Genomic DNA, 14,476 nt, shown 5'->3' on the forward strand with positions numbered 1-14,476 from the left:
TGCCGCCGAAATAATATTTATCCGAAAAACCTTACATTTATACCACGAACACATACACTATACTTCTTTACAAATATGGTATATAGAACTCATATTATTGAGAACTTTTATAAGGAGGGCATCTCAAACATACCGATGTTAACGATTCGTGCACGGAGCGTGTCAAGTGCTGCAACAAAAACCAACATTTCTCAAAATTCTGACTTACTCTGGAAGTCTCGTGTATTTTTTCAAAGAGTACTAGGATAGTGTCCTTAAACTACGGAATAATATTTAGTGGATCTCTATACTGCGAAAAGATACGGCCGCAACAATTTTGGGCAAATCTCTTATTTTCCGACACGTGTTGTGTGACAGCGATGGCATCCCAAGGCAAAAATTTTTGACTTTTTCTGTCTTGACCGCAACTTAAAGTAGACAAATGCGTTTTAAAAGGGTAAACAATTAAAAACGTACCTTAAAAGTTCCACTGTTTTGCTTCCACGACTTCATGTTTCACCGATAAACTGTGAGCAAATTTGATGGCCGTGTCACGGTATCCGTGTTCTTTATTCGTTGGCTTGCAGGCGACGATCATGCTGGCTAAAAACCTGAACAACTCTACAGAGTTCCGTGAAATTAGTTCTGTTATTCAACCGGGCGCTCTGCCGACCAAACAGTCATCATTTGCAGAATTTATATCGAGGAAAGACTTTTGAAAGTTGTCGTCCATCTTTGTTTTGAAATAACAACCGCTGACCGCAACAACACTTCCGGTCTGATCGAACCGGAAACAGACCATCGTCTACAGTAAGAAGTCGTGCACTAAGTTCAATTTCTAGAGTTTTATTGTTATTAACGTACTGTTAATTACTTGATTATTTCTAGCTTATTTTCTACTTCAAAGGCATACATGTTTATGCCGGGCAACTCATTATTTAACCCTTTTACGTTATCTAAGATGTATTGGTGGTTTTCACCTCACACATCGTCACGCAAGTAAAAAATATAAACTCCTTAACAATTCAATAGATAAAGTCAAGAAATAGATATGTTGTAGAAGAGTGATACATAAACAACGTGTGAAAGCCACAGGGCCGTGCAATATCTCATAACCGAGTTATTCAAGAAAATGTACCACGGAAAATTACAGAGTTTAGTACGGGGACGCCATGTTGGTGTTCCGTCTGAGGGGCACCAACACGGCGGCCGGAAACCAGCAAAAACATCTGAAGTTTACCTTGGCTATTTCAAAGCCGTTCTTCTCTCTGCTGAACTTTCACACATTAACATATACGTTTCTATTAGATGTTAGCTGATAAGACCTAATAAAACACGAGGCAAATCGATGTTTTCATGTATTCGTGACATGTTTGGAGCAGCAATCCTTCTGTCACGCACTGCGCAAAAATCTAAAATTCAAACTGCTTTATTTAAAAAAAAAATGCTATCCTTCTGAAAACAAGCAAGCCGATGGTATTTTATATTTTCTTTTATGTGATGAAGATAAAAACCCAAAATTGTGTTTAGATATGAATTTCAGTTTTTTATGACGTCATGTGAAAACCATCAATTTTACTAAAATAATAACAAAAACTGTAAAAAAAAATATCGAAAAACTGCGAAATGTATAGAAATGAGACTTCAGAAACGTCTCAACAGCAACTACAATTGACGAAACTTGCAATGAATGAGACGTCAGAATGGTCTCACCGGGAACTGCGAATTCTAATGTAAAAAGAAGAAAATGAAGGAAACTGCGAAAATTTGCAATTTTCAGTTGAAAATCGTAAACTTTGTAGCGACAATTTTGTCCTTGACCGGCATACCGCTACAAGAAGCTAAGGCTAGCAGAGTTTTTCTTTATCTTGTTTGTTTCCCGGGGGTTTTATTTAGGCTAGACTTTTCAGCGGCTCTCCTGTTTGCTATCTCCGAGAGCGACAGGCAGCTGCATGGAAGGCAATCATTAAAAACTGAGTGTACCTAAATATTATTCTGTCTCTTAGCTAAATAATTTTACAGAAAACACGAACATTTTTCAACAAAGATAGCCAAGTGCTGAACCAAATCCTTCCCTCTGCTAGCCTTAGCCCCTTGTAGCGGTATGCCGGTCAAGGACGAAATTGTTGCTACAAAGTTTACGATTTTCAACTGAAAATTGCAAATTTTCGCAGTTTCCTGCATTTTCTTCTTTTTACATTGGAATTCGCAGTTCTCAATGAGACCATTCTGACGTCTCATTTATTGCAAGTTTCGTAAATTTGCAGTTGCTGTTGAAACCTTTCTGAAGTCTCATCTCTATATATTTCGCAGTGTTATTATTTTAGTAAAATACATCATAGATAACGTAAAAGGGTTCAATAATGAGTTGCCCGGCATAAACATGTATGCCTTTGAAGTAGAAAATAAGCTAGAAATAATCAAGTAGTTAACAGTAGAAATTGAACTTAGTGCACGACTTCTTACTGTAGACGATGTTTTGTTTCCGGCTCGATCAGACCGGAAGTGTTGTTGCGGTCAGCGGTTGTTATTTCAAAACAAAGATGGACGACAACTTTCAAAAGTCTTTCCTCGATATAAATTCTGCAAATGATGACTGTTTGGTCGGCAGAGTGCCCGGTTGAATAACAGAACTAATTTCACGGAACTCTATAGAGATGTTCAGGTTTTTAGCTAGCATGATCATCGCCTGCAAGCCAACGAATAAAGAACACGGATCCCGTGTCACGAATTTGCTCACAGTTTATCGGTGAAACATGAAGTCGTGGAAGCAAAACAGTGGAACTTTTAAGGTACGTTTTTAATTGTTTACCCTTTTAAAACGCATTTGTCTACTTTAAGTTGCGGTCAAGACAGAAAAAGTCAAAAATTTTTGCCTTGGGATGCCATCGCTGTCACACAACACGTGTCGGAAAATAAGAGATTTGCCCAAAATTGTTGCGGCCGTATCTTTTCGCAGTATAGAGATCCACTAAGTATTATTCCGTAGTTTAAGGACACTATCCTAGTACTCTTTGAAAAAATACACGAGACTTCCAGAGTAAGTCAGAATTTTGAGAAATGTTGGTTTTTGTTGCAGCACTTGACACGCTCCGTGCACGAATCGTTAACATCGGTATGTTTGAGATGCCCTCCTTATAAAAGTTCTCAATAATATGAGTTCTATATACCATATTTGTAAAGAAGTATAGTGTATGTGTTCGTGGTATAAATGTAAGGTTTTTCGGATAAATATTATTTCGGCGGCAAACATCCGAAAACGGGTTAATTTCGACTCGGTGAAAGGTCGATTTTCGGGGATTCGGGAGGGTTGAACATTCGCCTCAAAATTTCGGGTCTTGTTGAGTTTAGGATCAAAAGAAATGTGTTTTCATTAATGTTATATCAACTTTGTCTGTTGCTGAAAATTTGAAGGAAATCGAACGACTGGCCCAAATTGACCGGTCGAATCTAACGCGGACTGTCTCTTAATAATAGGAACAAACGAATCAAGCCTTCCTGGAAAATCAGTAAGTTTATTAAATGTCTGTTCGCAATTGTATTTACATGAATCGGATGAATCAAATCAAATCGAACTGAGTAAACAAGGTGGGGGGAATTACATGCTTCCCATCGTGCATTACGGGCAAACTATATTATCAACTCGTGGCTGCCCGCGATCAGCGCACTAGGCAGCAGACGCCGCGAGGCTCGCAAGTCTGCCAACGGAGGTTTTATAGAGCAACAACAGTCAATATCTCAAAGAATCTTCTTCTATTTGCCTTCCAGTAGTGTTCCTGTTCTATCTAATGTGTTTTATCACCCAAGCATGCTCATAAGGCGTCATAGGTCACGACAATCTTATCGACCTCGTAAAGACAATAAGAGGAAATCGTAGCAACTGATCGGCATGTTATTTGAAAAACATCAAAAGAAAATCGTGCAGCCCACTCGCATAAATCTAGACAGAGAAAGTTTAACGAGAAGCTTGAGAAAATTCCTCTGAACCTAGATTATTTCAATAGCATTTTATACGACCGAGCTTATTCAAACGCCTGTTAAAAAATGCAAATCGCTCCCGCTGTGCTTGTTTATTACATTTCGGTTTTACATCTACATCATACGCCGATTTTCCAGTTAAATCGTCTTTTCATGGCTTCGGTTTGATTGTTTCCGACTGAATAAAATTTTACCTCCCGTATAATCCGACATTTCGAGCAAGAGAAGCAATTTATAAAAGAAATTAACGTAAGAAAAACAATCTCCGTAACGGCGGTAAGTCGTTCACATGTCTGCCTGATATGACACCACCTACATTCAACAGCAATTTTGGGGCGAAAACGAGAGGTCAAGAATGGTCAATTCTTTTCATAGCAAATTTTTTTACGTGCCAAGTTCAGATATCTGTCGTTACAGTCCGTTGCACCCAATCAGGAAGGGTAGTTAAGAAACGTAAGTGACCGGACTTATGACTATGAATAACCCTACCCTAGTAAGTTAGCTTTGTAAGTCACGTGCCCTTGTTCGCGTCTTTGTGGCTCGTAAATCGAAAGTGTTGTAATCTTGCTCGGACGTCTAAAGGTTGTATATTGATATACAATGGCAATTAAACGTTGTGTTCAAGGGGAAAGCCGCGTGATGTCCAGTTTCCTAACATTAATTGGGCTCTCGAAGTCGGATGGAGACGATATCTATGCCGTGGATTGACTGAGTTGAATCTTCGTACGGTCAACAATTTACCACGTGGGTGTCAAGATGGCCGCCAGGTTTTAGAGTAATCAGGGCAGCGAAATGCTTAAACGAGAGGAATTATCTTCCCTAACAGTGGAACAACTTTGCGGAAGACTTAGCAATGTCAAGATCCAGAGTTGCACCTATTAAGACACTTTCAAGATTAGAGCTTCTAGTTGCAGTAGCGAATGCCGGGATTGTTGAAATATGTTGGAGAGACTTTACCAAACAAGATGGATTATTTCGTTTGTTGGGCAAATACCATGGCAGCACTTCACTGGATCCGAGGACAGAGTTCTTGTTGGAAGCCAATCGTAGCAAACCGAGTAGCAGAAATACAGTCAACATGAGACCCTGAATACTGGAATTATCGCCCTAACAAAGAAAATCGTGCAGATTTGTTGACACGCGGATTGACCAATGGTGATATGACTTCAAGCACGCTGTGATGGAATGGACCCCGATGGCTGTTGTATCCTTGTGCGTCTCAACCTACGCAACCGCGAACTGAAGGTACTGTCCCTGAATCCTGCCATTGAATGATATATCACGGTATGGAACGTGGAAGGAAGTTGATCAGAGTAACCGTTTACGTACTGAGAACCGCAAAGTTGTTCAAGACGAGACTGAAGTCTGAGGAGACAACTGTCAGCTGAGGAGATGAAACAGGCAGAGTTAAAGTGCTGATGTGGATTCAAGAAGAGGTCTATAAAGGAGACTACGAGCAGTTGTAATCCGGAAGAACACTACCCTGCAGTAGCCGCCTCCTAAAGCTAGATCCTTATTACGACGAAGAAGATAAAGTGATTAGAGTAGGTGGAAGACTACAGTTCGCCGACCTCCCTGAAAAGAACAAGCACCAAGTAATCTTGCCGCAAGGACATCTAGCCGTTGCACAGGTGATAGAAGATGTACAGAGACAGATGTTGAATGCAGGTCCAGACGCTGTACTGTCAGTCTTACGACAGACAATTTGACTTACCTAAGGAAGACGTGAGGTCAAACAACCTGGCTTGTACAACGTCCGCATAGATTAGAGATAAAACTAGCTGCCCCACAAGCCAGTCATGAAAAAGAAGTTCCTGTACATGGTGGGGAGAAGTTGCAGTCGAATTTTGTTCCCACTCAGAGTGTTCCTGTTCCTGAACCTAGACACAGTGTTTTCCTCCCCGATAAACGACTAGATGGGGGGGGGGGGGGGGGGGATGTTACAGCCATTTGTACCCGACCTGGAAGGGTGGTTTAAAAAAGTGAGAGACTAGACTTATGACTATAATTAACCCTACACTACCCTTGTAAGTTAGCTCTGTAAGTCACGTTCCCTTGTTCGCGTCTTTTTAGCTCGTAAATCGAAAGTGTTGTAATCTCGCTTGGACGCCAAAAAGTTGTATATCGATGTCGACTGACCATTAAACGCTAATTTAAAGAGGAAAGCTGTGTTTCGTCGAGTTTTCTAACATCCGTAGAAATCAGGAAAATCGCTGCAACAGATGCAAGGAAGGAGACAACGAAAGTAGTATTTTCCTGATTTGACGTCGATGACACCCTGACCGTAACGCCTCATAGTGTGACCGCTGGCCAGTTTCTAGACACCCTTAACTCTACCCATCTCTCCCTTAAGTTTCGAATCGAAGTCGAACGGGAAGGATACCTTCCCTTTTCTAGGAATTGGACTGCTTAACCGTGCACCAAAGATTTGGAGCAAGGTCTACATTAAAAGAACTCAAGCGGGTCTCCTTCTGCATTTCCAGAGTCACGTTGACATTAAGTACAAGCGCAGCCTAGTTAACACCATGGTGGATCACGCTTATCTATTATCTTCTAACTGGTCATTTTTCTCCGAGGAATGTGACCGCTTTAAAGAGGGTTTTTTTTTATAACTTGAAATACCCTAAGTCACAGGTTGAAACTACAATCAAGCGGTTCGTTGAGAGAAGGATTTCATCTCAAGAGCCCTGCCCATCACCAGATGTACCATCGGAGACTGTGAGAGTTGTGTTACCCTTCAAGGACCAGTCTTCAGCTAATTATGTTAAACAAAAACTGAACAATCTAAGTTCGAAGTTGAACGTGACTGTCCAACCAGTGTTTCAGTGTAAGCAAAAACTTAAGCGACACGAAATTAAGCCCCTTATTGTCAACCAACAATGTATTGTCGATGGATTTAAATGCAACCTGTGTGATGCAGGGTATGCGGGTTATACACGTGGTCACTTACACGAGCGTGTAGAAGGGTACACTAGATAGTCATCTTCGATTTACAAACAATACAACCTCCAACACAATATAATAGTGAAATTCCTTAACGCTTCATTGAGCAATTTCACATCATCGTGAAATGTAGCGGCAAATTTGATTGCGTCGTTAAAGAAACGATATACATTCGCATGCGTAAACCAACACTGAACGTGCAAACGGATTCCTTCCGCGCCAAGGTGTTTGTTTAGGCCGTTTATTGTAATTTTTGCTTATCTTGTGCCTTTCCTTATTTGCATGCTATTTAACTGGTCTCTTGGTAATGGAGTCATGATTACCCCGCAACGTCGAGCAGCAATAAATCTTTCCCGGTTTTTTAACATGACTACCATAACAAAAATTAGTTTGATGGTGTAAGATCTCCATTTCATAAAAAAATATAGTATGTAATCCAAAACTTGGCTTCAGATTATTTTCGCACGAAAGAAGAAAAAGAAAAGGGGTTAGGCAGAAATATTTTGCTTTGCGTTTTGTGATTGACACATTGAGAATATTCTTAGTCATTTTCAACCAAATTTAAAAGTTATGCTAAGAAATAAAGGGAAGATGTTTTCCTTTTACCAGATATCATTATTGTTACTGAACAATTCTAACAGAGCTACACGTCCATCGCCAAAAATAAACATTTCTGTTGGCTTTCTAAATTGTTTGCACGACTTGACCAAAGTTATTAGAGAGGTTAAGAATGACGTTTACGGCAAACGGCAAACGTGAGATATGGCCACGTGACCATGTTTATCCTATATTTGCCATTTGCTGTTTTTATTTTCTCTGTTAAATAGAGTAGTCTTGCGTTAGCATCAAAGGCCAGAATTTGTTTGCACTATTCTCATCTTTGTACTCTTTATTTCAAGAAAGCATGAACGCGAATCTCACGTTTGCCGCTTGCCGTAAACGAGATAACTGTGAAAATTGCTATGTTCAATTCTCTCGTCATAAACCGAACAGCAGTGCACGAAAAATTCTAATGTCCTCTTTCTCAACTTTAATTAAAGTGGGACGTTTTAACTGTAAAAACATGGAGAAATAATGCAACAGGATGGTCTACACGACTTCAATAATTAAAATGTTACCAAACAGAAGACATTCTGAACTTACAAGCAATATTTACGACAATATTTACGTTGACAACTTAATATTTATTATCGACGACAAAATAGTTGTCGATAACAATTTGTCTAGTCTGTTTAGGCCCTGAGATAGATATTTTCCAATTTCTGAAAAAAACTCGCCTGTCAATAACCAGTTGTCATGGTTACTCAATAAATTAGATGCCACTATTTGTTAGATAATTTCTTAAAAAATGCGAAGTTTCGTGTTGTTTGTGCGCAATTGTTGAAGAAAAATATCTATTAAACGATCAAAGTCTTCACGGGCAGAATCCACCCCTTCCCGGTCTAGATAGGGTTAAATTACAAATTGCTTGTTTCTGATAACAACAAAAAAGTTGTGAAATTTTAAGATCAATGTTATAAAAATAAGTAGGTACCATATCCAAAAAAATACTGCAATTGTGTAAGATTTTCATTGCAAAAATTGCAGTATCTTACACCAAACTTGCCATGAGATTTTCCTTGTATGAAAGAAAACAGGAAAGAGTCACATGAAGAATATTTTGCAAAGTGTTCCGCAATTGACACTTTGAAAATGTTCTCTGGTATTTTAACATAGCTTGAAACAGATAGTTAAAACATTTAAGATGCTGTGTCTTAAATGCGGAAATCAATCGAAGGAGTTCTTTACGCCGGGTAGTTGTTCCCTCCCCACACCGTTTTTTTTTTCACATTTTCTCCCTCTTCTTCCCCCTCCTCCTCCCCCTCCCCGATTACGCTTGTTACGCAGGCTAACGTTATGCCTTGGACAACACTTGAGTATAACGTATCATGAACTTTTATTTTCATGGTGTGTCAACAATTATGTCACTTTAAATAAACAACTTAGTTACCTTTTCTTTGCAGGTGTTCCAGTTTTTACTGAGTAATACCAATTTTGTGATAATCAGCTAATATTAACAATGATGGATGATTGGTTTCTTAAAGCTCTTTTTTTACATGTTCCCTTACTGTGGATAGGAGGAGGTAAGTTTCAATCCGTTTTTAATAATGGGAAAAAATTGGTGTATAACATCTAGTGAAATTTTGGTGTAACATTATGTACTTTCATATGAGCAGTGATGATATATGAACACCAAGTCATGCCATGTAGTTAGATATAATGTGATTTCAGTTGATGCCATGTAGTAAGATATAATATAATATCAGTTACTGTAATGACTTGATGTAAAAATTGCTGGGATGAATGAATAGGGAGTTTAATCAAAGTCCTCCTTCTTTTCTTTCTAGTGCACGCCGACTCCAATTTGTGTGCTTTTAACATCACAGGCCTTAGTGGTGCAATCAGCTCTATTTCTTCCGGGAACCATAAAGAATGCAGCTGGCTCATTAACACCGCAAGTGACCACAATATTCGCCTAAGATTTACCACTTTCCAGTTCTCATACCTGCCATCAGAAGGAGTGCAAGCTTTTATGTATGTCTACAATGGCAAAACTACGAAAGACACCTTGACAGGGGTTTTCACTGGAACGAGAAAACCCTTCACAGTACATTCAAGTGGCCGCTTTATGCTGCTAAAATTATCACTCGATGGGTATCTTTATGCCACTCGCAATTTTAAGGCAACTTACACGTCTACCACCTGGATAGGTAAGCTTCATTCACTTATCCTTATACAGGTATATCTTGAACATAGACTGGTTAAAAATTATTCTACAAGCGCCCGATGGATGTGAGATGATAGACAACAAGGCACTTATCGCCTAAGCTCCGGCGATTACCAGCCGCTGTACTGGAAATGAGCTCACGCTCACCCTCGAAGAGACGACTGGACGCGCGAGCTTCACATTGTTAATTTCAATTAATGAGAAACGTGCCTGCTTGAATCGAAATAGCAACATAAATTAGATAACTTAGCTTCAAGAAAGTTAATTTCGAAATTGGTGCCTGAAGTGGATATGTAGCATGCGATCATGTTCAAGTTTAAGATTGAAAATTTCAAAGCTGTGCACCAGGGATCGTTGAAAAAGTAAGTTAACTTGCAATATGTATTCTTTATTCAACCGACTGCATCAACAACAACACAACAACAACAACAATCGGAAAAGTCTCATTTTTTTCCAATCTGCACCGATCGTTTTTGATGTCGTTAAACGGACAATGTTTCAGTTCATAGCTGTCGTTATTGGCATCGGATGTCATTTCTGATGACCAGTAGCGCCGCATAAATTAATTTTGAGTTTACGTCACAGACATTGTCGACCGCCCATGCGTCCAGTCATCTCTTCTCGTAGAGGAAAGCCGGACCCAAAGGAGTGGCGGAAATCAAGCCTAGTTATACCCGAGTCAGCTGTGATCATGCCAATTCCAACAAGAAGGAGTGGAAAAATTGTTTTGTTTTAAAATAGACAGAAAATATTGCTTGACCCTGCTGATTCAATTTTCAAGAAAGAATGGTGGGCGATTTCATGACTGTTATTTGTCAAATATAGTATAATGACTGATATACCAATGCCGCTTAGCCAATCAAAACTTCGGGATTCAATTTTACATAGATAGCAATAATCAGAGACGGTTGAGCGAAAAATTTACAAGCTGAAGGAAAAGCTACCAGCTGAAAATATTACAAATTCGCTTACTGAAATTATGAAATACAGAAAAAAAGACGATTTTAAGGCAGTTTTAAAACGTCTTAGGTTACCGACTTTGACAATCTCTACAGGCAGTTCGTTCCATTCGCCGACATTCTTACAAACATCGAGTATTTATAACAGTTGTAGTGTGATGTCTTGACTTGTAATTTGTAATTAGGATTTGACACGGTACCTTTAGAAGCAAGTCAAAGACTAGTTGTATGACATTCAATGAAAGGAAGGCCCCTTTTGGTCAAAAGTGATCACGCCAACACAACACAGCGATTTTCATAAGACGTTTCACCTCTCCGTTGGTCAAGGCCAAGTTGGGATACTTTTCTTTGGACCTTTACTAGCAGGAAGATGACCTTGACAAAATCGGGGTTACTCACCCGAGAGGTGTACTCTAAGATTCCCCATTTTCCAATCGTCCCGTTTGTCCAAAATATATACTACAAAAATCGTCAAAGGGATTAGAGCGCTAATTAAAGTGCCTATGAACCGAAAATTGTTTCCATTTAGTTTTAAAGTTTACCTTTAAAAATACAGGTTTCCAAAGTTTGAGAACTGTAGACTTAAAAATGACGATTTTACAAGCCTTTAAAGTCGTGTTATTTTATTCTCAAAAATGGTATTTGAATTGCGCGGCCAAAATACCACGTGATATCAACCTCTGACGTCACTTTGTTGCCAAAATTCGTTCCCGCAATATGGAGGAAAAGAGGCAGCGAGGGCGGTATTGCGTTGCTGGTACGCCAAACCAGCAAAGCTGCCAAAACAGATCGTTTAACCTGGGTATACGAATGTACCAATTTCCCGCTGATCCGGCTGTGAGGGCCAAATCGGTCCAGTTTTTCCGTAGACATAGGCATGATTTCAAGAACCCGACGTCAAAATACACTTCACTCTGTTCGGCTCTTTTCGAGGATTCGTGTTATGAACGCAGTTTATCCGTTCTAAGCAGCATGGAGGCCGCGGGGATGAAAGTAAAGTATTGCCTGAAAAAGGACGCGATCCCAACGAGGGATACTACTACTCTTCCAGGTCAAGAAGAACTTAGCGAGCGAAGTAAACGACAGGTGAGACAAGTTTAATGCTTCTTGAGGTTCGTCTTGGTATGGCGTAATTTCGCTATAAATTACATCGTAATCTTCATCGTTTCCCTCTTCGACATCTTCGTCCTCGGGGTTACCGGACATATCTGAAAATTCGCTCATTTCTGAATCGCTAGACATGTTTCCTTCCAAGCTCGCTCACTTCCCAACAAGGCACTTTGACAGCGCAAACAAACCCGTGGCAGAAAAGTGACGTCACGGTTTGGTGAATTTGGAAAAATCTCGGCCCATTCCCCTGATTATTTTTAGGGTAAAATAGCACGACTTTGAAGGCTTGTAAAATCGTCATTTTTAAGCCTAGGGTTCTCAAACTTTGGAAACCTGCATTTTTTAAGGTAACCTTTAAAACTAAATAAAAACAATTTTCGGTTCATAGGCACTTTAAGCTGAAGCATTCCTAAAGTTTGTCCTTTCAATGTGATTGTCACAAAATATTTTAAGCAGATTTGTGTTCAGGTTTTTCCGGCCTGCTAGGTCTTATTTTCTGGTACTCATGACAAAGAAACAAAGGACTTTATGTTTGTGAGCTAGTAACCAACCAAATTAAAACCACTTGTTAAAGCGAAAGCAACAGAAGTATAATAAAAAAGTATTCATCTACTTAGTTTAAATATTTATAGAAATATGAAAAGTAAAAACGACAGTAAATCCTCATTTTCTTAAATACTTTTCATCGTAAAGAACAGACCAAAATTTCTGAATTTCCAAAATTCTGAAGCTAGCATATTTGTACTCTTACGCCTTATTTTTTTTACTGTGTTTTTAATGTTTATGAACATTTCCACAACTTAGTAATTGTATATAGCACTTATACTCTGTGTATTTACATTTGAAATTAACGCCAAGCAGTCTTCGAAACGTCACATGCTTTTATATTTTCCTGAAACATTTTCAGATAAACCGAGAATAAAGATTCCAGTACAAGTGGTGAGAACAGTTCCAGGTCATATTTTATGGTGTTTATCTGAAGGGACGCCTCCCATCGATATGTCGCTTCTTCAGGACTTCAAACAAGGAACATGGATTGCAGCCGCCAAAGTGATGAACGACATGGAGGAGGAAAATGTCACGTGTTTGGCAACCAACAATGCAGGAACGGTCTCAAAAGCTTTTCCTGTTACCTTGAAAGGTCTTTAATTCCCATTATCACATCTTTACTCAGGTAAATTAAGGCATGGGCCCCCAATTAATCACTTAAAAAGTGAAGGGGGGTGGTCTATCTCAGAACTCTTTGGCAGTAGAAGTTTGAAACTTTGCCAGATACATATATTGACAAGTTGTGTCAACTTGGTGTTTTTTAATTATGTTAATGTTGTCACGTGACTTTGCACGGCCACAATTTACTTAAGATGATGAAAGCAAAAATGGCAACACTTTTCGTTGTGAGATATATAACCTAATTGGTACAAGACAACTTGCAATAGATGCATCTACAAAACTGTGCTTGGCCCCTTTTGAATTTTTAAATAATTTTTAAAATACACGGATTTTTCGATTAGCACCCAGTCCCCCAAGACAATTATTTCCCTATGTTAGGCCTTTGCTTAGAAAAATCTTAAGAAGGCCAAGCACAGAAGTGATGTATTAAACGCCCTTAACATTATAAAAATGATAAAAAAATTAAGGACGCAAGAAAAAGTGTTGCCATTTTAAGATAAAGCTTTTTCAGCCGATGGAAGTCACGTGACCTAATTTGCATAATTTAAAAGTTCCAAATTACCGCAAATAAATAATGTATGTATCTGTCAAAGTTTCATATGCCTACATTAAAAGTGTTTAGAGATAGACAGCCCCCACACTTTTTGAGAGAACAATTTTGGGCCCATGCCTTAATTCACGCGAGTACCTTCAGTCTTAAAACTATAATGTGCATGCATACGAAGAATCCGTGTTTCTTTAACCAGGCAACTCATGGAACCTATTTTTAAATTCCTTATTGTTACCTTTCGAACATCAGGAAAAAGTCTTAAACTTAGGACAATCATATATCCCTCGAAACATACGTCGAGTCAAACGAATCTCCTCGTGTCTTGCCAACTTTTTTTCAAACGGAAGATTGGTGGTTATTTCACTTGCATGACAGAAATGGCGTTAAGGAGGGGGGATGGGGTTGTGTGCTTACTCGCGGTAAAGCACTCCACTAAGGGTGGTTACCCTAGAAAATATTGTACATGCGAAATACTTTTAATCGTGAAAATTACATTCCAATATTGCGTTTGTTATAGGAAATACCTTAGGGGTGATCTGTTTTATGGGCTACCAAGATGTTAACGTAGAGTTTCCGAAGGCTGTGCCTCAGGCCAGGCTTGCAGTGGTGCATGCCTTGAGGAGCATCGGTTACGTTCATTGACGGAACGACCACCTTATTGACTGTAGAGGAAACATAGGCAGCACTTTTTTATTGAACCAAAACGGTTTTTTAAGGTCTGCGAAGTGAAATAATAATTTTAACTTGAGTAAGACATCCCTCAGTTGTCTACTTTAGAAGAACTTACAGAAGCGCCTGTGTACATTCAATAGAAAGTGATCGCGGCTGATAAGCCCTGAAAAGATATAAGCGTAAAGGTAAAAAAAAAAAAAAAAATTTCGTTGAAGAAAGAAGAAATAAACAAAAAAAAACTTCAACTTCAGTGAAAAACTTGTAACGTAAGTCTTACCAAATCACCCCAAACTGTTAGCACTTGACTATTTAAAAGAAGAAGTGATTTTGTGGTTTTTCCTACAATAT

At 39.0% G+C, this 14,476-nt stretch overlaps 2 protein-coding genes and 1 pseudogene across 2 annotated transcripts in view; all 3 read left to right on the forward strand.

Annotated features, from left to right (window-relative positions):
• Nucleotides 1-14,476, forward strand: part of LOC146482818 (uncharacterized) — a 410,856-nt gene that overhangs the window by 213,344 nt on the left and 183,036 nt on the right. The window lies entirely within an intron of this gene.
• Nucleotides 1-14,476, forward strand: part of LOC146482823 (uncharacterized) — a 40,545-nt gene that overhangs the window by 8,101 nt on the left and 17,968 nt on the right. The window contains exons 2-4 of the mRNA XM_085106662.1: nt 8,904-9,023; nt 9,288-9,650; nt 12,644-12,877. Of these exons, the coding sequence (XP_084962788.1) occupies nt 8,960-9,023; nt 9,288-9,650; nt 12,644-12,877 (661 nt within the window). The 5' untranslated portion in view covers nt 8,904-8,959. The remainder of the gene's footprint in view (nt 1-8,903; nt 9,024-9,287; nt 9,651-12,643; nt 12,878-14,476) is intronic.
• LOC146482824 (uncharacterized) lies at nt 6,483-7,136 on the forward strand (annotated as a pseudogene).

The sequence above is a fragment of the Pavona decussata genome, unplaced genomic scaffold (assembly GCF_977016875.1).
Source record: "Pavona decussata unplaced genomic scaffold, jaPavDecu1.1 SCAFFOLD_42, whole genome shotgun sequence".
Lineage (NCBI taxonomy): Eukaryota > Metazoa > Cnidaria > Anthozoa > Scleractinia > Agariciidae > Pavona > Pavona decussata.